General features: G+C 38.4%; 1 protein-coding gene across 2 annotated transcripts; it reads right to left on the reverse strand.

Annotated features, from left to right (window-relative positions):
* Positions 1-1,520: 1,520 nt before the first annotated feature.
* Positions 1,521-18,467, reverse strand: LOC124149256. Of its 2 annotated transcripts, XM_046520716.2 has the most exons (16): positions 18,293-18,467; positions 17,495-17,595; positions 16,572-16,670; positions 13,706-13,804; positions 13,323-13,421; positions 12,853-12,932; positions 11,994-12,333; positions 11,188-11,376; positions 10,666-10,949; positions 9,191-9,759; positions 8,805-8,953; positions 6,652-6,779; positions 6,302-6,402; positions 4,019-4,179; positions 3,728-3,852; positions 1,521-3,022 (listed from the first exon to the last, which is right to left on the reverse strand). In XM_046520716.2, exons 2-16 carry the CDS (start codon positions 17,591-17,593, stop codon positions 2,950-2,952), a joined length of 2,595 nt encoding a protein of 864 aa, XP_046376672.2. In that variant the 5' UTR covers positions 17,594-17,595; positions 18,293-18,467; the 3' UTR covers positions 1,521-2,949. The 2 variants fall into 2 exon arrangements, with proteins under 2 accessions (XP_046376672.2, XP_046376673.2); XM_046520717.2 differs by lacking the exon at positions 17,495-17,595.
* Positions 18,468-19,276: the final 809 nt, after the last annotated feature.

A 19,276-nucleotide genomic window follows, 5' to 3' on the forward strand; every position in this document is an offset into this window, starting at 1 on the left:
TTGAACTGTAAGAAACGCAACTTTTAGAAACTCTTTTATAATGCTGCTGACTAGTCCAGTCCGGTCTTAATTTTATCAGTCTAACCCATGTGTAAGTAACTGTGTTATCTGAGAGGTCATTTTAATTTGTTATGGCCTGTGTCTTTCCACTGAAATGATACTGCATGTGTTTATGACAGAATATATGCTCTGTCAGTTCTTCGGTTGAGCTCCAAAAGAAAGTATTATTTGTTTTATATTAGACTGCTGCTGATTTAAGAACAAGTATAAGTTGAATATGCCGAGAGTGGGTGGTAAGTAGATATCGTATTTCTCCTTGACCAGAGAAAATGTTTAATTTCCCAACGTTAAGGACATGACGCTGGAATGAAGAGTCAGTGGGTTGATGGCTGTTACAAACACTAAAGGGTTGCATTTATAGGGAAATTGGCACTCCATTAATCTCATTTTAGTACATAACCTCAGAATGCTCGAATATAAACACTGGGGTTGGTTGTTAACAACAGTACAAAATTGCAGAACTCGACGTGGAGCTTAGACCAACACACTCAAACGTACTTGTATCGAGATGAATGAACCGAAGACATTTCAGAAAACAGTTGTCCAACGCACGTCAATACTATAATCAAAAGCAATAATCTTAGCCTATCTGGAAATCTACCCAACTCCTTCCGGAAGATCAAGAGTGTTGTACAAATCAATATCTCAATATTGCCATACTGCAAGTCATATGAATATTCAGCAAGCGTGTTATTCAAGAGAGAATGTTTCAATCACATGCATGTTCAATGTTCTGTATATTATTGGACGCATGAATGGATTTTAGTTCCTTCTGCCTTCCGTTTTGTTACAATGTTACCATTCACTGTGTCAAGCACTGTGTATATTTTCTAATATGAAAGTACAAGCAAACAACGACATATTCAGCCCTGTTCAATGTTATATTTCAGTAAAAGCAACAGCTCAATGATATTTATATATGGACGAACATGGCACTGAGAGTACGTATTTGTTGACATCAACAAACAATCATTGATTGTGAAATATTGAACGTTTCTACTGTAAGTTTTACAGATTACCTGACCATCTTGGAAGAGATTGATATTGAGTTTTAATGTGTCCCCAGCCATAGCACTGTACTGACAGTATAATGAACCATGGTGCGTCTCTTTCCATCTCATACACGTGTCAGTTGTGACAAGGGAGTGAGTGAGTTGGGTTTAACGCCGATTTGAACAATATCCCAGTTATATGCCCGCGTGTCAGCCAACTGTCGGGGGAAGCCAAGCCTGTGGGGATACATGTCTCAGACATTTGCCACTTTGGTGAAACCCGCGAGCATGGGGATGGTGCTGACAAACCTAGTAATTCGGGATTCGGATTTTGTTATAGCAATTGCTGAGTTTTGTAAAGTGTCCAATACAATCCCCGGACATCAAGTAAAGGTATGCAGATTGTATCAAGAGGAAGATGTCAGAACACATATTTTACATATGTATATGACAAAAATAACAGCAAGTAAGTAACTTTATTCAGAAGTAATACAGGCCAGAGGTCCAAGTCACACATCGAGAAATACAAAGTGAGAAAGTACTAGTTTCTTATAATGAAGGCTGTTTTATATATATAAATTGATAAATTTTAAGATGGTTACATTTGATGATAATAAAAGCATATCGAACTATCTCTTCTTGTCAAACACATTCGAGACCATACACTTGTAATATTTGCTTGATACTAGATTCCTTTTTAACAACCACTGCTTTCCATTTGTACAAGCATTTTATACTATTTCTTGGCAACGATCACTTAGTTTACACTGACTTTTTGAAGGTATATGAACGGACGGACGAACATCTACCACATTCGCCTTGCACTACATGCGATGATACGGATGACTTAATCGTCGTTTTCAAGATGCCAGAAGTACAACTTCTATTTCCTTTATATAACAATATAGAACAAACTGGGGTATAATAAATCTTAATAAAGAACACGTAAAAAAGTAACGGCTTAAGCATTGACAACGATATGCCAAATATGCCAAATAATACTCGTTAAGCCTGTGTTGGTCCATACTAATGTCCTAATGAGGAAAACAAATATTAATACAAGGAAACACAATCTAAAAGTATTTGAGTCCATAAGGTCGTACAGAATCTAAAGATATGCTTTCATATGAAACCTGTACAACACTTGTCGACTGGCATCATCCTAATATCATTTTATTTGGTCTTCTATATTAGAATTCAGCAAATAAAGACCTATAAGAATGTTTTATTAGCTGTTCATCCGTTACAATTGCAATTTACACTGGTCGGGATTCTATTTAGTTTATTATCAATGATAGGTATGCATCCCCAAAAGACATCAGCGGTTCCCATGCAGTCATTGATCCTAAGGCGCCATAGCATACTGACTGTGTAGACATGTAGAGTTATAATAACATCACCTTCAATAAGCCACCACATTGGTTAAGGGACCATTCGCATGTAATGGAACAACTGTGATGGAATATTTCAAGTAAAAGTACAGAATTTGAATGATTCGAAATTCAGAATAAAGTTTCAGCGACGTTTCCTGTTGATGTCGGTTAAACAAAGGCGTTTCGTAATATTTTACAAATATGTGGGAACAATATAAAGCTGAAATTTGTGCTAAGTAAGGCAAACTCGAACTGGTAACAGGAAGTAGTTACAGGTAGAGTTGATAAATATAAGGCTGTGTGGTTAGGAAAGCTTCTACAGTAATTTCAAATATACAGACGTTATTATAGCTAGTGGGAGCAACAACTGAATGCCTCAAGTCACTACGAGTTAAATATATTGTATGATCATATGTATAAAAGTGCAAGGTAACAGTGTTTTCATTTCCCTTAATCCTGCCCTGCAAAAAAAATATCCATGACTATAAGAGTCATCAATTGGCACGTTTTCCTGGTTGGATGATCTAGGTGAACTGGTCAATAACCATTCTTATTTGTTCCGCAATCTTTCCATTGGATTGTCCATCAGATTGTAACCTTTAATCAAAGCAAACAACATTCATCTTAAAATAATCTTTCTGGTAATTTTCTTTTTCTTTTATTTTGTACACACGTTTTTCGAATAAACATTACGTCAGCAACGATTATCATTTATGACACATAAGGATAAAAACTTGTCAAGAAATGGACATAGACAAACATAACTGGTTTACAGATAGATTAGTAGTGTCATCGATGGAAATCTCTGTATCGATATATCGACTCAGAATGATCACAATATATCAATATATCGGTTACAAATACGATTAACTATAGTGTATGACGATTGATGAAAAATAACCATCTAGAACTGTAATTTAATGTTAAATATCAACAAAGCTGATCCATTAATTCTTTGAAACTGAATTTTCTGCTTTCTCGTTGTCTTAACAATTGTAATCTTAATAAATGTAAATATTTCTGTGGCAGAGAATTATTAATTTAGAATCGAGTATTTAGTATCAAATTCATAAATTTATGTCGATATAGTATCGACAGTAAACATTTACCAATACATATATAACGCAATATACGATGACATCCCTCGTGGAGATGGTACGAACAACTTTGTGTTGACGTTATAACATATGTTGGCCGTTATAACATATGTTGGTCATTTTCAAGAAAGATGAAAGCTGTCCTATAAATATGGGCTTATCATGAAGAGAAGTGTGGGTATCGGGTGGGTGGGGATTCCCTTACCACGTTTCAGTGTCATGTATGATGGACTCCTTCGCATCATTTTGATCCAGTTGCTCTAGTCCTTCCAATAACGCATTAAGGCTTCCATGTCCATGTTGATGTTTCTCTCTTGCTCGCAGCAGCACCTTAAAATTCCATGTCATACACATGTATTGTATCATACATTTGAATGAGAGGAGCGATTCCTAAAATCGCTTGAAAATAGGACAGAAAATTTCAATAAGTCTGAAAGACGTGTTGTGGGCCTAGTTTTGATTCTTTGGTTTAATTATCATTAAATGCTATACTTACCACAAATACCCGGCATTCACGGCCAACCTTGTGTATATCGCATGTTGTGGTATCAATTTCTTGTTTTGTCAAACCCAAAAATGTTCCCAAATTCTCGGGCTCAACTTCGATGTACTTCAGGATATCAAGGAGAAACATATTTGACATTGGCTCCGGCGGACCTACAGAGATAAATTCAGAAACAGTTGGTTTCATCTGCATTATAGAATACTGACAAAACAAAAATGGAAGGGTGCATCTTATAATGTAAGGTATACCACTCAATATTTTAATAATATGTACAAGTATATTTATATTTATAGTCTGACCCTGACTAAGAGTTAGCCATTTAAGTATCATCCTCTCATCAACATGCCCGGTGATATCTACAGGTTCTCCCCGCCTGGCTACGAAAGGGCGCTCCACGTTGTGTGCCATTTGTAGCTTGACGTGTAAGAAAAGGTATATTTTCATCCACTTGTTTGCTTGTCAGAAGCATGAGTTATGTTTTGATGATTGTAGTTATTGATTAAGTGTTGTTGAGAGGAATATTTCGAAAAAAAGGTCATACCTGCATGAAAAGTTATGCAGAAAAAATACAATAAGAGTATTTCTCAATAAAAGCAACAAGCAAATAGTCTTTAAATTCATTACTATATGTATAGTGTAGCACGTGGTTGAATACCATGTGCTAATAAAGTGTTATGTACGTCTTGCTGACTAATATTTATGTAGAATACATTAAATAATATACAATTACTTCAGTAAATCACAGTGAAGCCCTTTTGATAAGTGTATATACGAGTATTTAATAAAATGATGGAAAAAGACAATACTATTGAAATATCCCTCCCCTTAACGCAAAGACGTCCCTCCAAGAAGGTTGATACAGAATGCATGAGTGCAATTTTAAGGTGACCACTAAGAAGACATATGGCATCTGTCCCAATAGGTTTGAGGAAGCCAAGGTGCTAAACAGTTATAAAAAACAGGTGATGGGTAGATCTAAAACTAGAAAGGGGAATTCCAGATGAAGCTGAGGAAGATGATTGAAAAGGGTATCAGAGTTTATAAGAAGTGGGTTGAACTGGAGACAAAAAACAACATCTAATTATCACAACATGAAATGAAAATGTAAATAAATAGATGTAAATGACGTTAGGATTGACATTAGATCGAAGTCTGGGTCTGAGTTGCACAGCACTACCACTCGGCTATGCAAAACACATTTAGCATTGGATATGTGAGCTCATGATACCAAAAAGGGTTCGTCCTAAAGATTGTCCAACTGACATTATGACAGATACTATTACTCCAAAGTACTCCATCTATGCTTTAAATGTTTTCTATCATCATTAAAATGACGTGAATTAGTAATGATACCTTTCATTACATAGAACTTTCAATTTGATAGCACTGTCACATATAATATTTTCAAAACACTAATTACAATAACATAAAATAAACAATTCCTGAAATGATTTATGATGCTTCCGATGCTTGTTTGTTAATTAAATCCGCATTAAACGTCCCACTCTCTCAGAGTACGATGTCACACAACCAAGTCACCAAGTAACCACCGAGCCATTTAGTTTCCTCTCAAAACAACAAAAAGATTCCTGAGAACATTTTCTAACACATAGTAAGATGAATGATATCTGCATACACAATTACAAACAGAATTACTGAATTGTGTAAGACTTTTCAATATGTTGTCTTGGAAACGAAAAAAAACACAAAACTTTCTTGATTACAACAAAGGGCACCAGTTCAGCACTTGCATGATGTGTACAAGTAACTTCATGAAGAAATATTGGACAGTTACTGAATACTACACTAAAAGACGAACACCGCAACCATTTGAACCTAAGTGCATCTTGGAACCCCAAACTAATATCCATCGAAAAAGACCTTAAACCATAACAACTACATATAAACTACAAGTTTATGGTGAATATGTGTGCACTAGGTTTTGTAAATGTAGCCCTAATAGTTTTTTAGTTCTGCTACTGCAACTTGCATCCATGGAAACAGAAAAATATATTATTGCGAAACCATAAAAGTAAAAGGCAAAACTCCCTTTTACCAAGTTTCGTAAGTGCAGCACTTGTTATTGTTTTCGAGATCTGTTCCGGAAACGACATCGGGACACACGGAAACATGGACGGAGGGAACCTTTTTCAGTATCTTCGTTGTAGCGGGGGATAATTACATATTGTAACATCAGGTAAGGCAATGAAATGTATTACTGTCGTATTTTGTTTAAATTTACAAGTTTCACTCTTTCTTTCACAAAAGACTTACTAATGTTTCCTATAAAACTGTCTAGGGTGAAGGTCTGGTTCTTCAACCAATTCCAAAATGGCTTATTCTGCCATTCATGTTTGCAATCAGATGACTTCCAGCTAGAAAAAAAGATTCAAAGGCTGATAATACAATGATTTGATTGATAATCCAAGTGGGTTCATTTTCGTCTCGTTAATATTAACTTATAGTCAAAGGAAAGAAGTATATATAGAAGTCACGTGTTTTTCTAGGGCTTAAAATTCCTTTTGTCGTAACCTAAATATTAACAACAGTGACTAAGCATAAAATACATTGTATTATAACAAGTTCACAGAGATGAAGATACTGTATAAAACATAAATACTCACCACATCTCCAGATAATCAATAACTGACTGTGCCGCAGACAGGTTGTCTACTCTCACCAGTGCTTGTGTAAGCTTTGTGATGCCCAAGTCTGCGGCTTTGGCACTTGCTGAGAACCACTTTCGCAACACCTGTAACGTGTTTGTATATTTATCGTGATGTCCTGAGTTCGACTGCAACACTCTAGTTTTGAAATGTATCGGATGAAATATAGTATTACTGGCGGCTTGCGATATGTCAACATACTATCCACTCTTTAAGAGGTCAATATAATATTTATGTTATAGTGACAAGTATATGTTTCACCAGCACTGAAAACCGTTAATGATTTTGTTTTTCATATTACCAATTCCGTTCAGGACATACATAGAGAATACTACACTCATTCTCGTTAGATACCATTTTTACGAAACGAGTGGACTTTCAATAGTATCTGACCGAGCGAAAGCGAGGTCAGATACCATAGAAAGTTCACGAGTTTCGTAAAAATGGTATCTAACGAGAATGAGTGTGGTATTTTATTTATTACCTACGTTAAAATATATTTAAGTGTAAATACATAACAACTTTCGTTCGTTGACAGACCAAACTGAAACCGGTTGCAAAATCTGGTTGCGCATGAATATTGATATATGACCAAATATGGGCATTGTTGACATGTTTATGCATACGCATTAACAACATGTGCCTGCTGTTCTGTTTGCAAACAAACCAGCACCGATGCTCAAGATCCTTTAGGAAGAAATTCTTCAACTTATGGTAATTCAAGCGCCATGTTGTTAGTACGCAGGACACCGATAAGAACATTTGAAATGTCACAATAGCGCCGCGCTTTGAATATCGGAACAACAGTCGGTCACTCGCGCTGCCGGGGTCCCGGCTGTGCAATCAAAATGGTCCGGTTTCCTTGATCTATCAGCTGAATTTATATCATGTTCGTACCATTTTGGAAGAGGGAAATCAGACTGTTCGCCAAAGACATTCATGTTAACTGTACCACCTTATATACTGAAGACGTGAAAATCAACAAACTCAAATCTGCTTGAATGTCAGTGACAGCTTCAAACGATCGAAGGGCAACGTCGCCACCGGAATAAGAAAAGACAACCGCGATCCACTCACAGCGTTTTACGCTAGAATGTTATTATTCACATTTGGGATGTTTGGGGCCACAAAATCAGAAGTCATGCACACTTCCACGGAGTTTTCGAATGATTTGTATCGGAACTGTTAACTTTAAGTGATCTGGTCGTGCTGTCGTGTACGTTCATTCATGAACAACACCTCCCGAAACAGCGCCACAAAACACGCTTTAAAGGGGACACCGATTGCACAACCGGATCATCCCAAGAAAGTCTCGATATCTGTCCAGATAGTTTAAACAGACTTCATTTCACCACGCTTATCCTTTTACGTGAACTCAAATTGAAAGTTGCGAAAGTGGTCGGGTGCGTCACGCACAAGGGGACCCTCGCTCTATTGATCGGTAGTCGTACATTGTAAATCGATTTATAGATCTAGCTCGATTATATATAATGTCTGAAGAAGCTCTATGCATAACTTACATAGAATGCAAACCGAATTTGATGCGTGGGACTATCTTGTTTGGTTTAATAAAGTGTTTGTAAACATCTCTCGTTCTCATGAATTTCTTCAGTTCTGCCTTGAATGACGTCTCGCGATTTTTTATGAATGAAAAAAGTAGTCCCGGCGTGACAGAGGTCACGGTTATCCAATCAAAACGAATAAAACAAGGTCAATCTTGTACGACACACGTGTGACGTACGGATTTAGTATCTTACCACCTGCATCTTCACCACGTGGGTAATAAATGTACTTGCACAAGCTAATTGCAGTGTTGCAAGTAATATGAGGGACCACCTATTTGATTTTTGAAATGGTGTAGGGGTGTGGATGTGTGGGGTGTGAGGTGTGAGGGTTTGAGGTGTGGGGAGAGGAGTAAGAAGGAATAATTCATTTCAGATGATAGCAGAAAAAAATGTCCTCCGGTTTTACCTTAACAATCACCTCAAACCAAACTTAAACCACCAGAATATTAAGCGGTGGATTCCAAAGTCAATTGTAAAGTATGGCATTACGATAATTGTGGCGCTGCAATCGCTTTGCTCAAGTGCCCCCCTGCACATTCACCATACCTGTTTGCTTCCCTCAAGAGAGTCATACAGGTCCTTGTGAAGCAGATCCATCAACATAGGTAAAGAGTGACCAAGGTATAGCCAAATCTTCCACCAGGAACAAAACACTTGAACTGGCAGACTGGCTGTAAGATCTGCTACTATGAATTCTGAAAATATAGTCATTTATTCTTTGAAAACGATTCATGTCTTTGCAGGACGAGTTTTTGTTTACTGTATTGATCTTTCTTTGATATTTTCAATGTGATCAACCTTGAGATCCCTTTAAAATACTTCCTCGTGCCATTATTTTAGATGTTACTGTTATTCGTATTCATTAAGAATTTAGACTTCATCTGAAAAACGCAAACTGTAATAAATTTCCTATGTGAAGGACATGTACGTACTGCCTCTGGACTCGTACAGTTCAGGATCATAAGCCTCATCCAATCCTCTGTCCACCTCATCAACAGCGGATTTGGATACAGAAGTGCTCTGGGACGAATAGGCATTTATATCTAGGATAAACGGTAGAAACGTGAGGACGTCGTGGTCGGCAGTCTGCAGATTTGTTATAGCAATTGTTGCACGACTGATGTCTTTATGATCGATCACCTCCAGTTCCAAGGACTGGTGACAATTCATCCCGGGGAAGTAAGTGATCTTCAGCCGTGAGATATTGGACAGGGATTTGGCGTTACCAGCGACGGCCATGCCGTACTCGTATTCCGGTCGAGCTTGGAACATCCCGCTAACTCGGAGGCAGGAGTAGTTGGCCTTTGCCCAAGCTGAAGTGCGTCTCTTTAGGTTTTCGGCTTTACAACATTCCACTATGACATCATGTAATTTTGGAGACAGTTGTTTTGCATATGCCAAAAATGTTACTATGTGAATCTTTCTCCTTCTGTGACATTTTGATATTTGCCTTTTTAGTGTGCGTCTTGATGTGTTTCTCGGACTCTCCATCATCGCCTTTCTGTGTAGCATTAATTTAGGACAACATATGAAACAGGAACATAATTATATATTCTCAATTCATTAAAGATACATCCACCCAACCGGGTTCAAGCAAGCCGTGTTGTTCTTCTTGTAATATGTCTCAACGTCAGATATATAATTGATGTATTTAGAGTCCGTGAATGATTGCCATTTAGTGCCGCTTTGAACAGTATTTCAGTTATATCGACTGCGAGTATGGTACTGACAAAACCAAGAAACATTGAGGAACCATCTGGGATTCGCAACTATGATCATTAGTCTTTGGTGTTACTCTGCACGACTTAGAACCCTATAAAGCGATAAGTATTAATGCTTGTACAGGTCAACTATTTTGCCAAGACAAATAGAGTCATATGTGATGTCAGAAATAGTGTCAGAACTACGTACTTGCCTTAGTTCCAGGACTAAGAAACGTAATGCTGTATTATTACATGTTTTGTTTCTGCTCAAATATTCAAGGATCTGAAAGAAAGCCATTGACATCAAAACAACTTTTGTCTCAGACAACAACATTGCAGCTGTATACGACCTGTATATAATCTTGGCCAGACAAACCAGTGGTTTATGAGCAACTTCCCACGAAACGGTACGTTGACACGCAATCAACCAAGTCATCAATCCAATTTATTTGTGACTCACGACAAGCATTAGAGTGTCAGGGGACTGTTATAACCCTGGCCCCCGGGGTAATACCATTTCAAATCACAACAACATGAGCTGTACAAATGAGCTTTACCGCTGATGGGTTTGTGGAAGCACGTTATATCACCGACCAAATTATGTAACCCTACACACAAAAAACATTCACAAGACCAATCAGAATACCAACATCCACTCAACGTTTATCATTCTCAAGAAAACATGGACTATGAACAATTCTTACGTTGAAAAATGTTTGATGGTAAAGCTTGCAACATTGCCCTTGATCTCGATGTCAGTGTCAAGGAAGGTCCAGTATTCTGTATCCTCTTCAACGCTTGCGACATTCTCGGGTCCAGACCTGGACAAGACAACGAGTTCCCCCTTCCCTGTGTATTTATCCGGGAGAGGCAATGTCAGGAGGATACCTTGCTTCGGCTGGGTGCCAGACGTGTGCTCAATTTCATAAAACTTCGAAAATGACAGAATTGCATCTAGGTCTTTTGTAACTGGCAGACACTCCTCGACCTTTAAGAAACAACAAAAAGACATGCATGCCAACAAGAGATATATGATTCGCATTCATAAACAGACATGATAATTATATGTTTCAGTATTAGTAGTACCAAGGTCTCTTTCCACAAAATACTGTTAGCGAAATGACTACTGAATGTATAGCAAGAACATTAAACAGTATGCCTGGCAATGGTGATGTATGTGTATAAAACATATAGGAAATTATAATCAAACATTGACAAGTTTTTACCTTGAACGATATACTCCCAGGTCTTTCAAATGTATTCTTTGGAATGTCCATTTCCACGTCCGTATCAAGAGTAGATGTAATCTTCCCACCATTGGCGGGAACTTCAAGGAGTTCTTCGCCTGGCCTATGGCAAATGACAAACCAGCCACGGGCTCCAATATTTATTTTGGCTTCTGCTATCCAACGTTCCTGAAAACGATGAATGTTATGAATGTGAAACTATGAATGTTAAAGGTTCTGAAAAATGAAACAAATACGTCAATTCTAATATTCATGTAGCCACTCGTTGTCGCAGTATCACTAATTTCACGATTGTATTTACCTAATGTGAAACCGGTCTACTCAGGAGTCGGAATTCGTTGTGCAGAGTTGTGCTTCTTAGTCGCGACAGGATCCGCTAGTTTCCCCTCAAGTGGTACGCATAAAAAACCTGCTTCACCTTGGGCGTTCCTCGTATAGTAATCTCACACGCCGGAATAAAACTTGGTGCTTGAAGAGGCGGTAAACCTAATTCGATCACATGCCCATGAGAGATTACTGACATGAGATACTATAATATTAGGATACATTGGCTGTTGGGCTCAAGCTGGATTCAAGCTTAGTGTTCTAATAACGTAATTTCGTCAGTCCAGGTCAATTCTAATTAATCCTGATCAATCCTGTCAATCTAGTTAGTCCTGTCAGTTCATTACTTATAACTGCATGGGTTGCTTTCCGGGGAAATACGGATTGAGATGCACCTCACAGGATGCAGCAGGTGCAGGACATTGCTGACTGTAAACTTTTAAACATGACATCACACGTACCTCCACTGTCATGAAGACTGTTTGGGCAACTGATTCCTTTTCCTCTTTATCCATGGTTGCATACTTCACAAACACTTCAGAATAGGAGCTTGGTTTGTCTTGCAAAGGGAAAGTGATTGTCAAGAGAATATTGGGTTGCGATATACGGCATTCAACCAGCTCTCCCCAGAAGGATTCGTCTTTCTTCTTAGCAGGACATTTTGGGTGTGTGGTTGGTTCGTATCGCTTGAGCAGCATGAATGTCTTTGAAGAACCAAAGTCAGTTTCTGACCCAAATTTGATAGTCATGTTCTTGATACACTTCTCCTCGCAATGGTCAGCTAGGATTCGTTCTGTATGTCTGAATGTTATTGTAATCATTACTTATAAATCCGCAAAATGTACCCAAAAACACAAGTTATTGTGATCATGGTCTTTGTCATCATATTGGGATTTTTAAAGTTTATAACTAAAAGTGCTCTCTTTTTCTTTGAAGGTTTTAAATGTTCTAAACAAGTTTGTTTTAAATTTCATTTCTTCAATTCTGCCTGGCGATTATCTGTACACGGGTTAAAATTCAATTACTTGGCTATGGATATTTCCATCGTCCATTAGCGATGGAACGAAGCTTGAAAGGTGAGAAAATTGCTTTTGTACACAAATAGCACTTAAATGTAATACAGCTACATTTCAACATATCTTGACAAGTGATTTGTTGCGTAACAGTTGTTAAGAAATGGTCAATCAAAGTCATACATCCCTTTTCATGATAGTTACGATGTATCATTTGATGTGTGATTACAGTAACATTTGTTACTGTATTGAAAGAGGAATTACTACCACTTTTGCTGTATAACTACTAAGGCTGTCTTCATACTACCTTTCTAAATCCACAGGTTGTTCAATTGCGCCCCTAAGCAATTTCTCGTCGCCGACAAGAGACTTGGCAGAGTTCCCCATCTACTCAAGAAAAAGAGTAAATGAGTGAGTGAATGTTGTTTTAAGACAGACTTTTTTTAGTATATCACGCATTACAGTAAAAAACGTGTTTGGGCCATGATACTCCGTTGTTTGATGAAATGGGTTGAGAATACCATGACAAAACATCAAGTTACAGATTGTACCCGCAGCCCAGTTTAGTCGGGTAGGGCAATGAGACGTTCTGCCTTGGAAATATCCAAGTGGGCTCAAAAACATACATTGCCTCTGGTGGTGCTGAATGGCATGAAACAGTCAGTTAGTTATTATATACTCAGCATAGTTCATGTTCAAACAGAAACCATTACCTCTGTTGCTCTAGAGTTCGTACAGAATAGTTTGATCACTTTATATCAAATCATTTTTACGAACTTTGTCTTCCTTATTGACGTCAGCCCCCAGAAAAACCAGCCATTCTACCATCTGTGTCCATTTTCTCTCCACGGCATAATGGAGTGGCGTTTGACCATTCTAAAAAAATAAATATGTATCAGGATAGAAATGGAATGACTACATGATATTTATTAAAATGATTGTTCAATTTATTATCATCCCGAAATATGCTTGTTATTGTATTACATGTTATTTGGTCATTTGAAAACAAAGTATTTAAATTGAAATGAGAATTGACTTTCGGAAATAAATTGAATGTTTCAAACGCTCTATCATTTATTAACACAAATGTTTGTATACATTGTAAAAGTAAGTTTTTTTTATCCAAGAGAGATACTGACAACAGATAAAATGTCAGATACCTTATCTTCCAGGTTAATATTAACGGTTCTCGTCAGCAAGATCTGTAGAATGCCTCGTACACCAGACATCATGGCATGGTGAAAAGCACTTCTCCCATCCTGTGAATATGTATGGCAATGATATAGGCAATGTGGATTTACAGGTTGGTTGACAGTCCAACTGATCACACGATACAGTTCCTGTCAATACGGACATGGGGCGGTTGATGCGGTCGTAACGAAAGGCACACCGCAATTTGTTTGTCCCTTTAAAAACTTATACCGGGTTATGACAATAGCTAGTATGTATGAATGCATGCGTGCGTGCGTGTGGGTGCATCTAATAGATCGTAGAAGGCATACAATTGTCTCGCTCTTCTACAGGTACAGTAAGCATTCTAGAAACTGTTATCTCGCGGAGCAAATCGTATGAATGAGTCGGTCCCGGGAGTGAATGGACAACTGTAAAGAAGCTCCACGAAACGGAACTCTTTGTACCGGGAGGGTAAATAAAGTAAAGAACCAGAGCGTCTCTATTTTACGAGCGCCTCAACTAGTCCGGATAATGTCTATTTTATAGTGCTAGCACACAGAGATATTATGCCGCAGTGTGACATGAATACCACTCTCAGACACAGTAAACTGACTCTGAGCCGAGCAATCCTTTGTTTAGCCCCTCAATGCCGAGCGCCAAGCAAGGTTACAAAAAGTACCATCTTTTAACGTCTTTTGATGTGACGCGGCCGGGGATCGAACCAACGACCTTCCGCTCTGCGGGCGGATACTGTATCCACTAGACCACGGAGGCGGTCTTCATCAGAAATAACTTACAATATATAGGATATGTTGCCACATAACACCATGGACACATCTATTCACGTTACAATAGCGTTTAACCATTAAAGAGAGATTATATACAAAAATGGTTGCTTCGACAGTTCATACACAATGTAGTTGTACGGGAGGATGCTCTTCACAGGATGCTTAGTGTCTTGCGATTTGTCTTACGTACGTAATATGTACACTTTCAAGGACATATCTCAAACTTTTGAATATGATCTGGTCCAGGATCAGACAGATTTACAGGTCGCCACCACATACATGGAATAATGTTGAGTGCGGCGATACACAACAAACACACACGCGCGCACACACGCACGCACACACCATATTTCAACGTATCTTGAAACATGCTAGGGGGCACGGGTGACCCAGTCGTCTAAGGCGACGCGATTCGCTGTGCAGAGTTGCGTCCCTTGGGCACGCCAGAAACCTATGAATCCCGGTTCGCCCCGATTATGTTTCTAGGTTTGTCAGCACCATACCCGTGCTCGTGGGTTTCACCGAAGTGGTAAACGTCTGAGGCCTGCATCACTTCGGACTTTCCTCACACATTAAGCTGACACGCCGCGATATAACTGGAATATTGTTAAAAGCGGCGTTCAACCCAACTCACTCACACATTTATACATTAATACATTCACCAAAGATCGCATTGTCTAATGAAAGAAATGATACGTCTATCTTGGTACATAAACTGTGTGATCACTTAAATGGGTATGCATGTCCTGCCCTTCCGGTAGCACCCGCCACTCGCACACTTTGCATAAAAAAGTAAGTGATTATTTGTTGCGTGACGCCGCACAGCTGTACTCTTGCCATGCGACGGCGGCCTGTATAAAAAGTAGACAATGACATAATGGACCAGATAATCCAGCGACACGCTAGCACATTCACTATTTTGAAACTAAAGACGATATGTTTATTTTGAATTACTGCAGAGATTCTGCTGCTGATAAGTAAAGATAAATATTTTTAAGAAATATGTTTGTTTTACAATTCAGTGGTGGTGGTCGGGGGGGGGGGGGGGGGGGTAGTTTTGGTGTATAGGCCCAAACATGTCTTTGGTATTTAATTGAAGGTCGGGCACAGATGCATAGAAGGTTGTACAAATCAACACATGATTGGTCGCTTCTTACCAGGAAGATTATAAATATTATCGCAGTGTAAAAGCTCTACCCCCTGGACTAGCTGCTTGACATACATACCTAGAGCTTTACAAAGCCCCTTTATCGCATTTCTTGGAACACTCCCACCCTTTCTATGTCCTAAGGATCTCAACTACAATGAAACGCCGTGTAAGTCTGATCTTCCTGGTTAAACTCGCGTAACACAGTCACTTTTAAACGTCCTGTCTTATCCGTACATACCTTTTAGACTGATCGGCGAAAGCACGCACATCAAATTTCACATTGATACAAAATTAAGTTAACATTTGATTACATGTTATGTATGGAATTGAAGTTTTACAGATATTTTGGATCAAATTTAACCTGCAATATAACGGGGTTATACACCACGAGGGATGGGGGCTGTACATAATGGGGTCTAACCAAAGCATGACAACCGCTGCATGGAGTAGTGAGTGAGTGAGTGAGTTGGGTTTACCGCCGCTTTTAGTGAGTGAGTGAGTGAGTATGGTTTTACGCCGCTTTTAGCAATATTCCAGCAATATCACGGCGGGGGACACCAGAAATGGGCTTCAAACATTGTACCCATGTCGGGTCCGCCGCTTTTAACAGTATCCCAGTTATATCACGGCGTGTCAGCATAATGTGGGAGGAAAGCCCGAAGTGATGCAGGGTTCAGACGTTTTCTACTTCCGTGAAACTTCACGAGCATGGGTATGGTGCTGACAAATCTAGAAACATAATCGGGATTTCGAACCCACAATCATAGGTTTCTGGCGTGCCCAAGGGACGCAACTCTCAACAGCGGCGCCTTAGACGACTGGGCCACCCGTGACCCCGCATGGAGTACTTATTGAACGTGGTGTAATTGAAGGAATACTGCTGGGTGTGGCATAAATTCCCATTTGCACCCTCACCTCGTCAGCTAGGTCAGGTTTGGCTCCGTGTTCCAATAAGCAGGTGACAATGTCTGTTTGTTGACCTTCAATGGCAAGGAGCAATGGTGTCTTGTCGGTCTGAAAAATAACATGCTTACTTGTATCTTGATTATCTGAGGTAATAAACACACACTGAGACCCCATTAATCCGGACTCTACAATTTCCAAACTCATATTATGAATATTGGTGAAACCCAGTTAATTCGGACTGTAACATTCTGTGTGAAATCGTCCGGATTAATGAATTTGGATACGAATTATTTTCTTCTTACTATACAGTTTTTAATTATAATTCTACAAAATAACAGATAAACTAGGTTTATCGGTATACTGAAATATAAATGAAAACTTATCACAGAAAATACATACTGTATAAGTAGTATTTGACAACTCGGGGTAAATAATCCCAATGTAATTAGTATCTATATTTTGAATTTATCTCATTTAACTCTTTGGGATACTTCACTAAGGGACTGGTCATATAGTGTAGGGGTGCGATAGTATTAGTCACACACTCGCACGCACGCACGCACGCACTTTATTATAAGAACTATTTGTACATTTGTTCACCCATCCACACCCCAAAAATGTATATATCAAATAGAATACATATTTATTATGACCCCGGTCCCCTCCCTATAATAAATGACCAGTCCCTAAATAATGTTCAAATTAAAAAAAAACATGTTATATCTAAAAAATAGAACTGTTGCAATGTATATATATACAGTGTAGTTAATCGGCCCACCCATCCTGTTATAAATGATTTCATAAATTAGTTTTATAATTTGATTTTATTCAAAACTCATGAAATATGTATCCAAAACAAACAAACTATTTTCTCTGGTAAAACAAAAATACTTTGGTTTTCTTTGCTACATACATATACCACTGATATTTACCCAATCGCTTCCATTTACATCTGTTCCACTCTTGAGCAGTTTTTCCACTGTCTTCAAAGAATTGGCGCCAATAGCCTCAAATAAAGCTTTTCTTGTCATGACTGAAAGACATCCGACATTAAAAATGATTTGTGATGATTTAAGTTTAATATATACAGTGTAACTTAACAGTTAGTTATTCATGCACTCCGTGGGTATTCTGGGTGCTCCAGCTACCAAGTCATTAAGGGATCGGGTGGTTAAGCTTGGGTACTTGATTAATGGCGTATCATCTTACCCCGAACGTCGTGGGTCCGTTGCTCAAAATCAATCATTGGATTGTCTGTCTCACACACACGTACACGCACACACGCACTAATACACGTACGCACGCACGCTCACATATACGCACGCATGCACGCACGCACGCACACACACACTGTGACACATCAAATTGTGTATTCATGGCAAACTGTAAGGCAATATAGGCCTATAGTTCAACATAATCTACAAGTAATGCCTGTTTCTTCATTGCATGATGTGTGTACGATGCAATATTTTGCACTAATGAAACATTCGAGGTTGACATGAGTGTGTAAAACAAACTGATATTTGGATAACATAGAAACTTGTCTGGAATATATTTGTTGTTTATTGATGCAAAATACAAACAAGCATGAATAGATAACTAAAGTCATTTTCTACACACAAAGACAAAGGGGTATTCTTTATAAACAGCTGCAATTATGTCGTGTGTGAGACAACAGTCTTCTTTTGAAATGACTAAAGATAGACACACAAATTAAGCATAATACATACCCAAATATGAAATCCTCAGTTATGGGTGGTAGTGATATCGTCTCTTTCTTGAATATGTAAAGCGTCGTGATCGTTGGGAGATACGCTGTGTACAGTGATATGTTCTGAATTCAACAGTTGTCAAGTGCTTACAAAAGGGGTATGCGCTACAGCTATTGACACTGCAATCCGCTGAACTGATTTATTGCCAAGTGAATCTCTGCAAGGGTGTTCGTGTTTCTCAATAGCAGTGTGAGGGGGATATAGAATCGTATATGATATTCATAAATATTCATAAGGACCCGTCCATTTTATGTAGAGGACATTAGTGTCAGTTAACCTAATAGGTCACAATTCTCTGCGCAGAGCTGCAACCCTTTGCCGTGTCAGGATCTCCTGATCGTGGATTTGAATCCCAGATTCCATTGTACAAACATAAACATGTACTCAAGGCAGACGAAAATCATTTAGCATTATCATATTCTGTTTGTATTAAGTAGAAAACGCCTCTCTTTTTTATTGAAAATGTGAAAAACCGATCTTTAATTGGACTGAAAATGGATTTTTTCTTCTTCTTTCATACTAGGATAATTCAAACTCTGCATAACATTTCTTTATTACAAGTTATCTGAACTATCTGGTTTGAAGGAAAAGAAGTTTTCTCTATATTTTTATCCAAATACGCAACAACACGCCACAGAGCTACCCTGGGGTGTCCTGACAAGTCGTGTGTTGTGTACACAGATTCATCAATCCGTAAATCTATATAGTCATAACTAATAAATATTAATATTTTCAGTCTTGCTTCAAATTTTGAAAGTTCAGAATGAAAGTGCACGCGTACTGTTCTTCTCTGTCTATTCACCACACCTTTCTAGTACACTTGGGCACGGAACAACTGATAAAGACAACAACAATGAAGAGCATGTCTGAGTCATGCTGCGTGAATTCATAGTCTAAAGTTATGAGATAAACCTGCTGTGGTTTTAATGTGATATAAACACA

Source organism: Haliotis rufescens, unplaced genomic scaffold (assembly GCF_023055435.1).
Source record: "Haliotis rufescens isolate VD_foot unplaced genomic scaffold, xgHalRufe1.0.p SCAF_4, whole genome shotgun sequence".
NCBI classification, from domain to species: domain Eukaryota; kingdom Metazoa; phylum Mollusca; class Gastropoda; order Lepetellida; family Haliotidae; genus Haliotis; species Haliotis rufescens.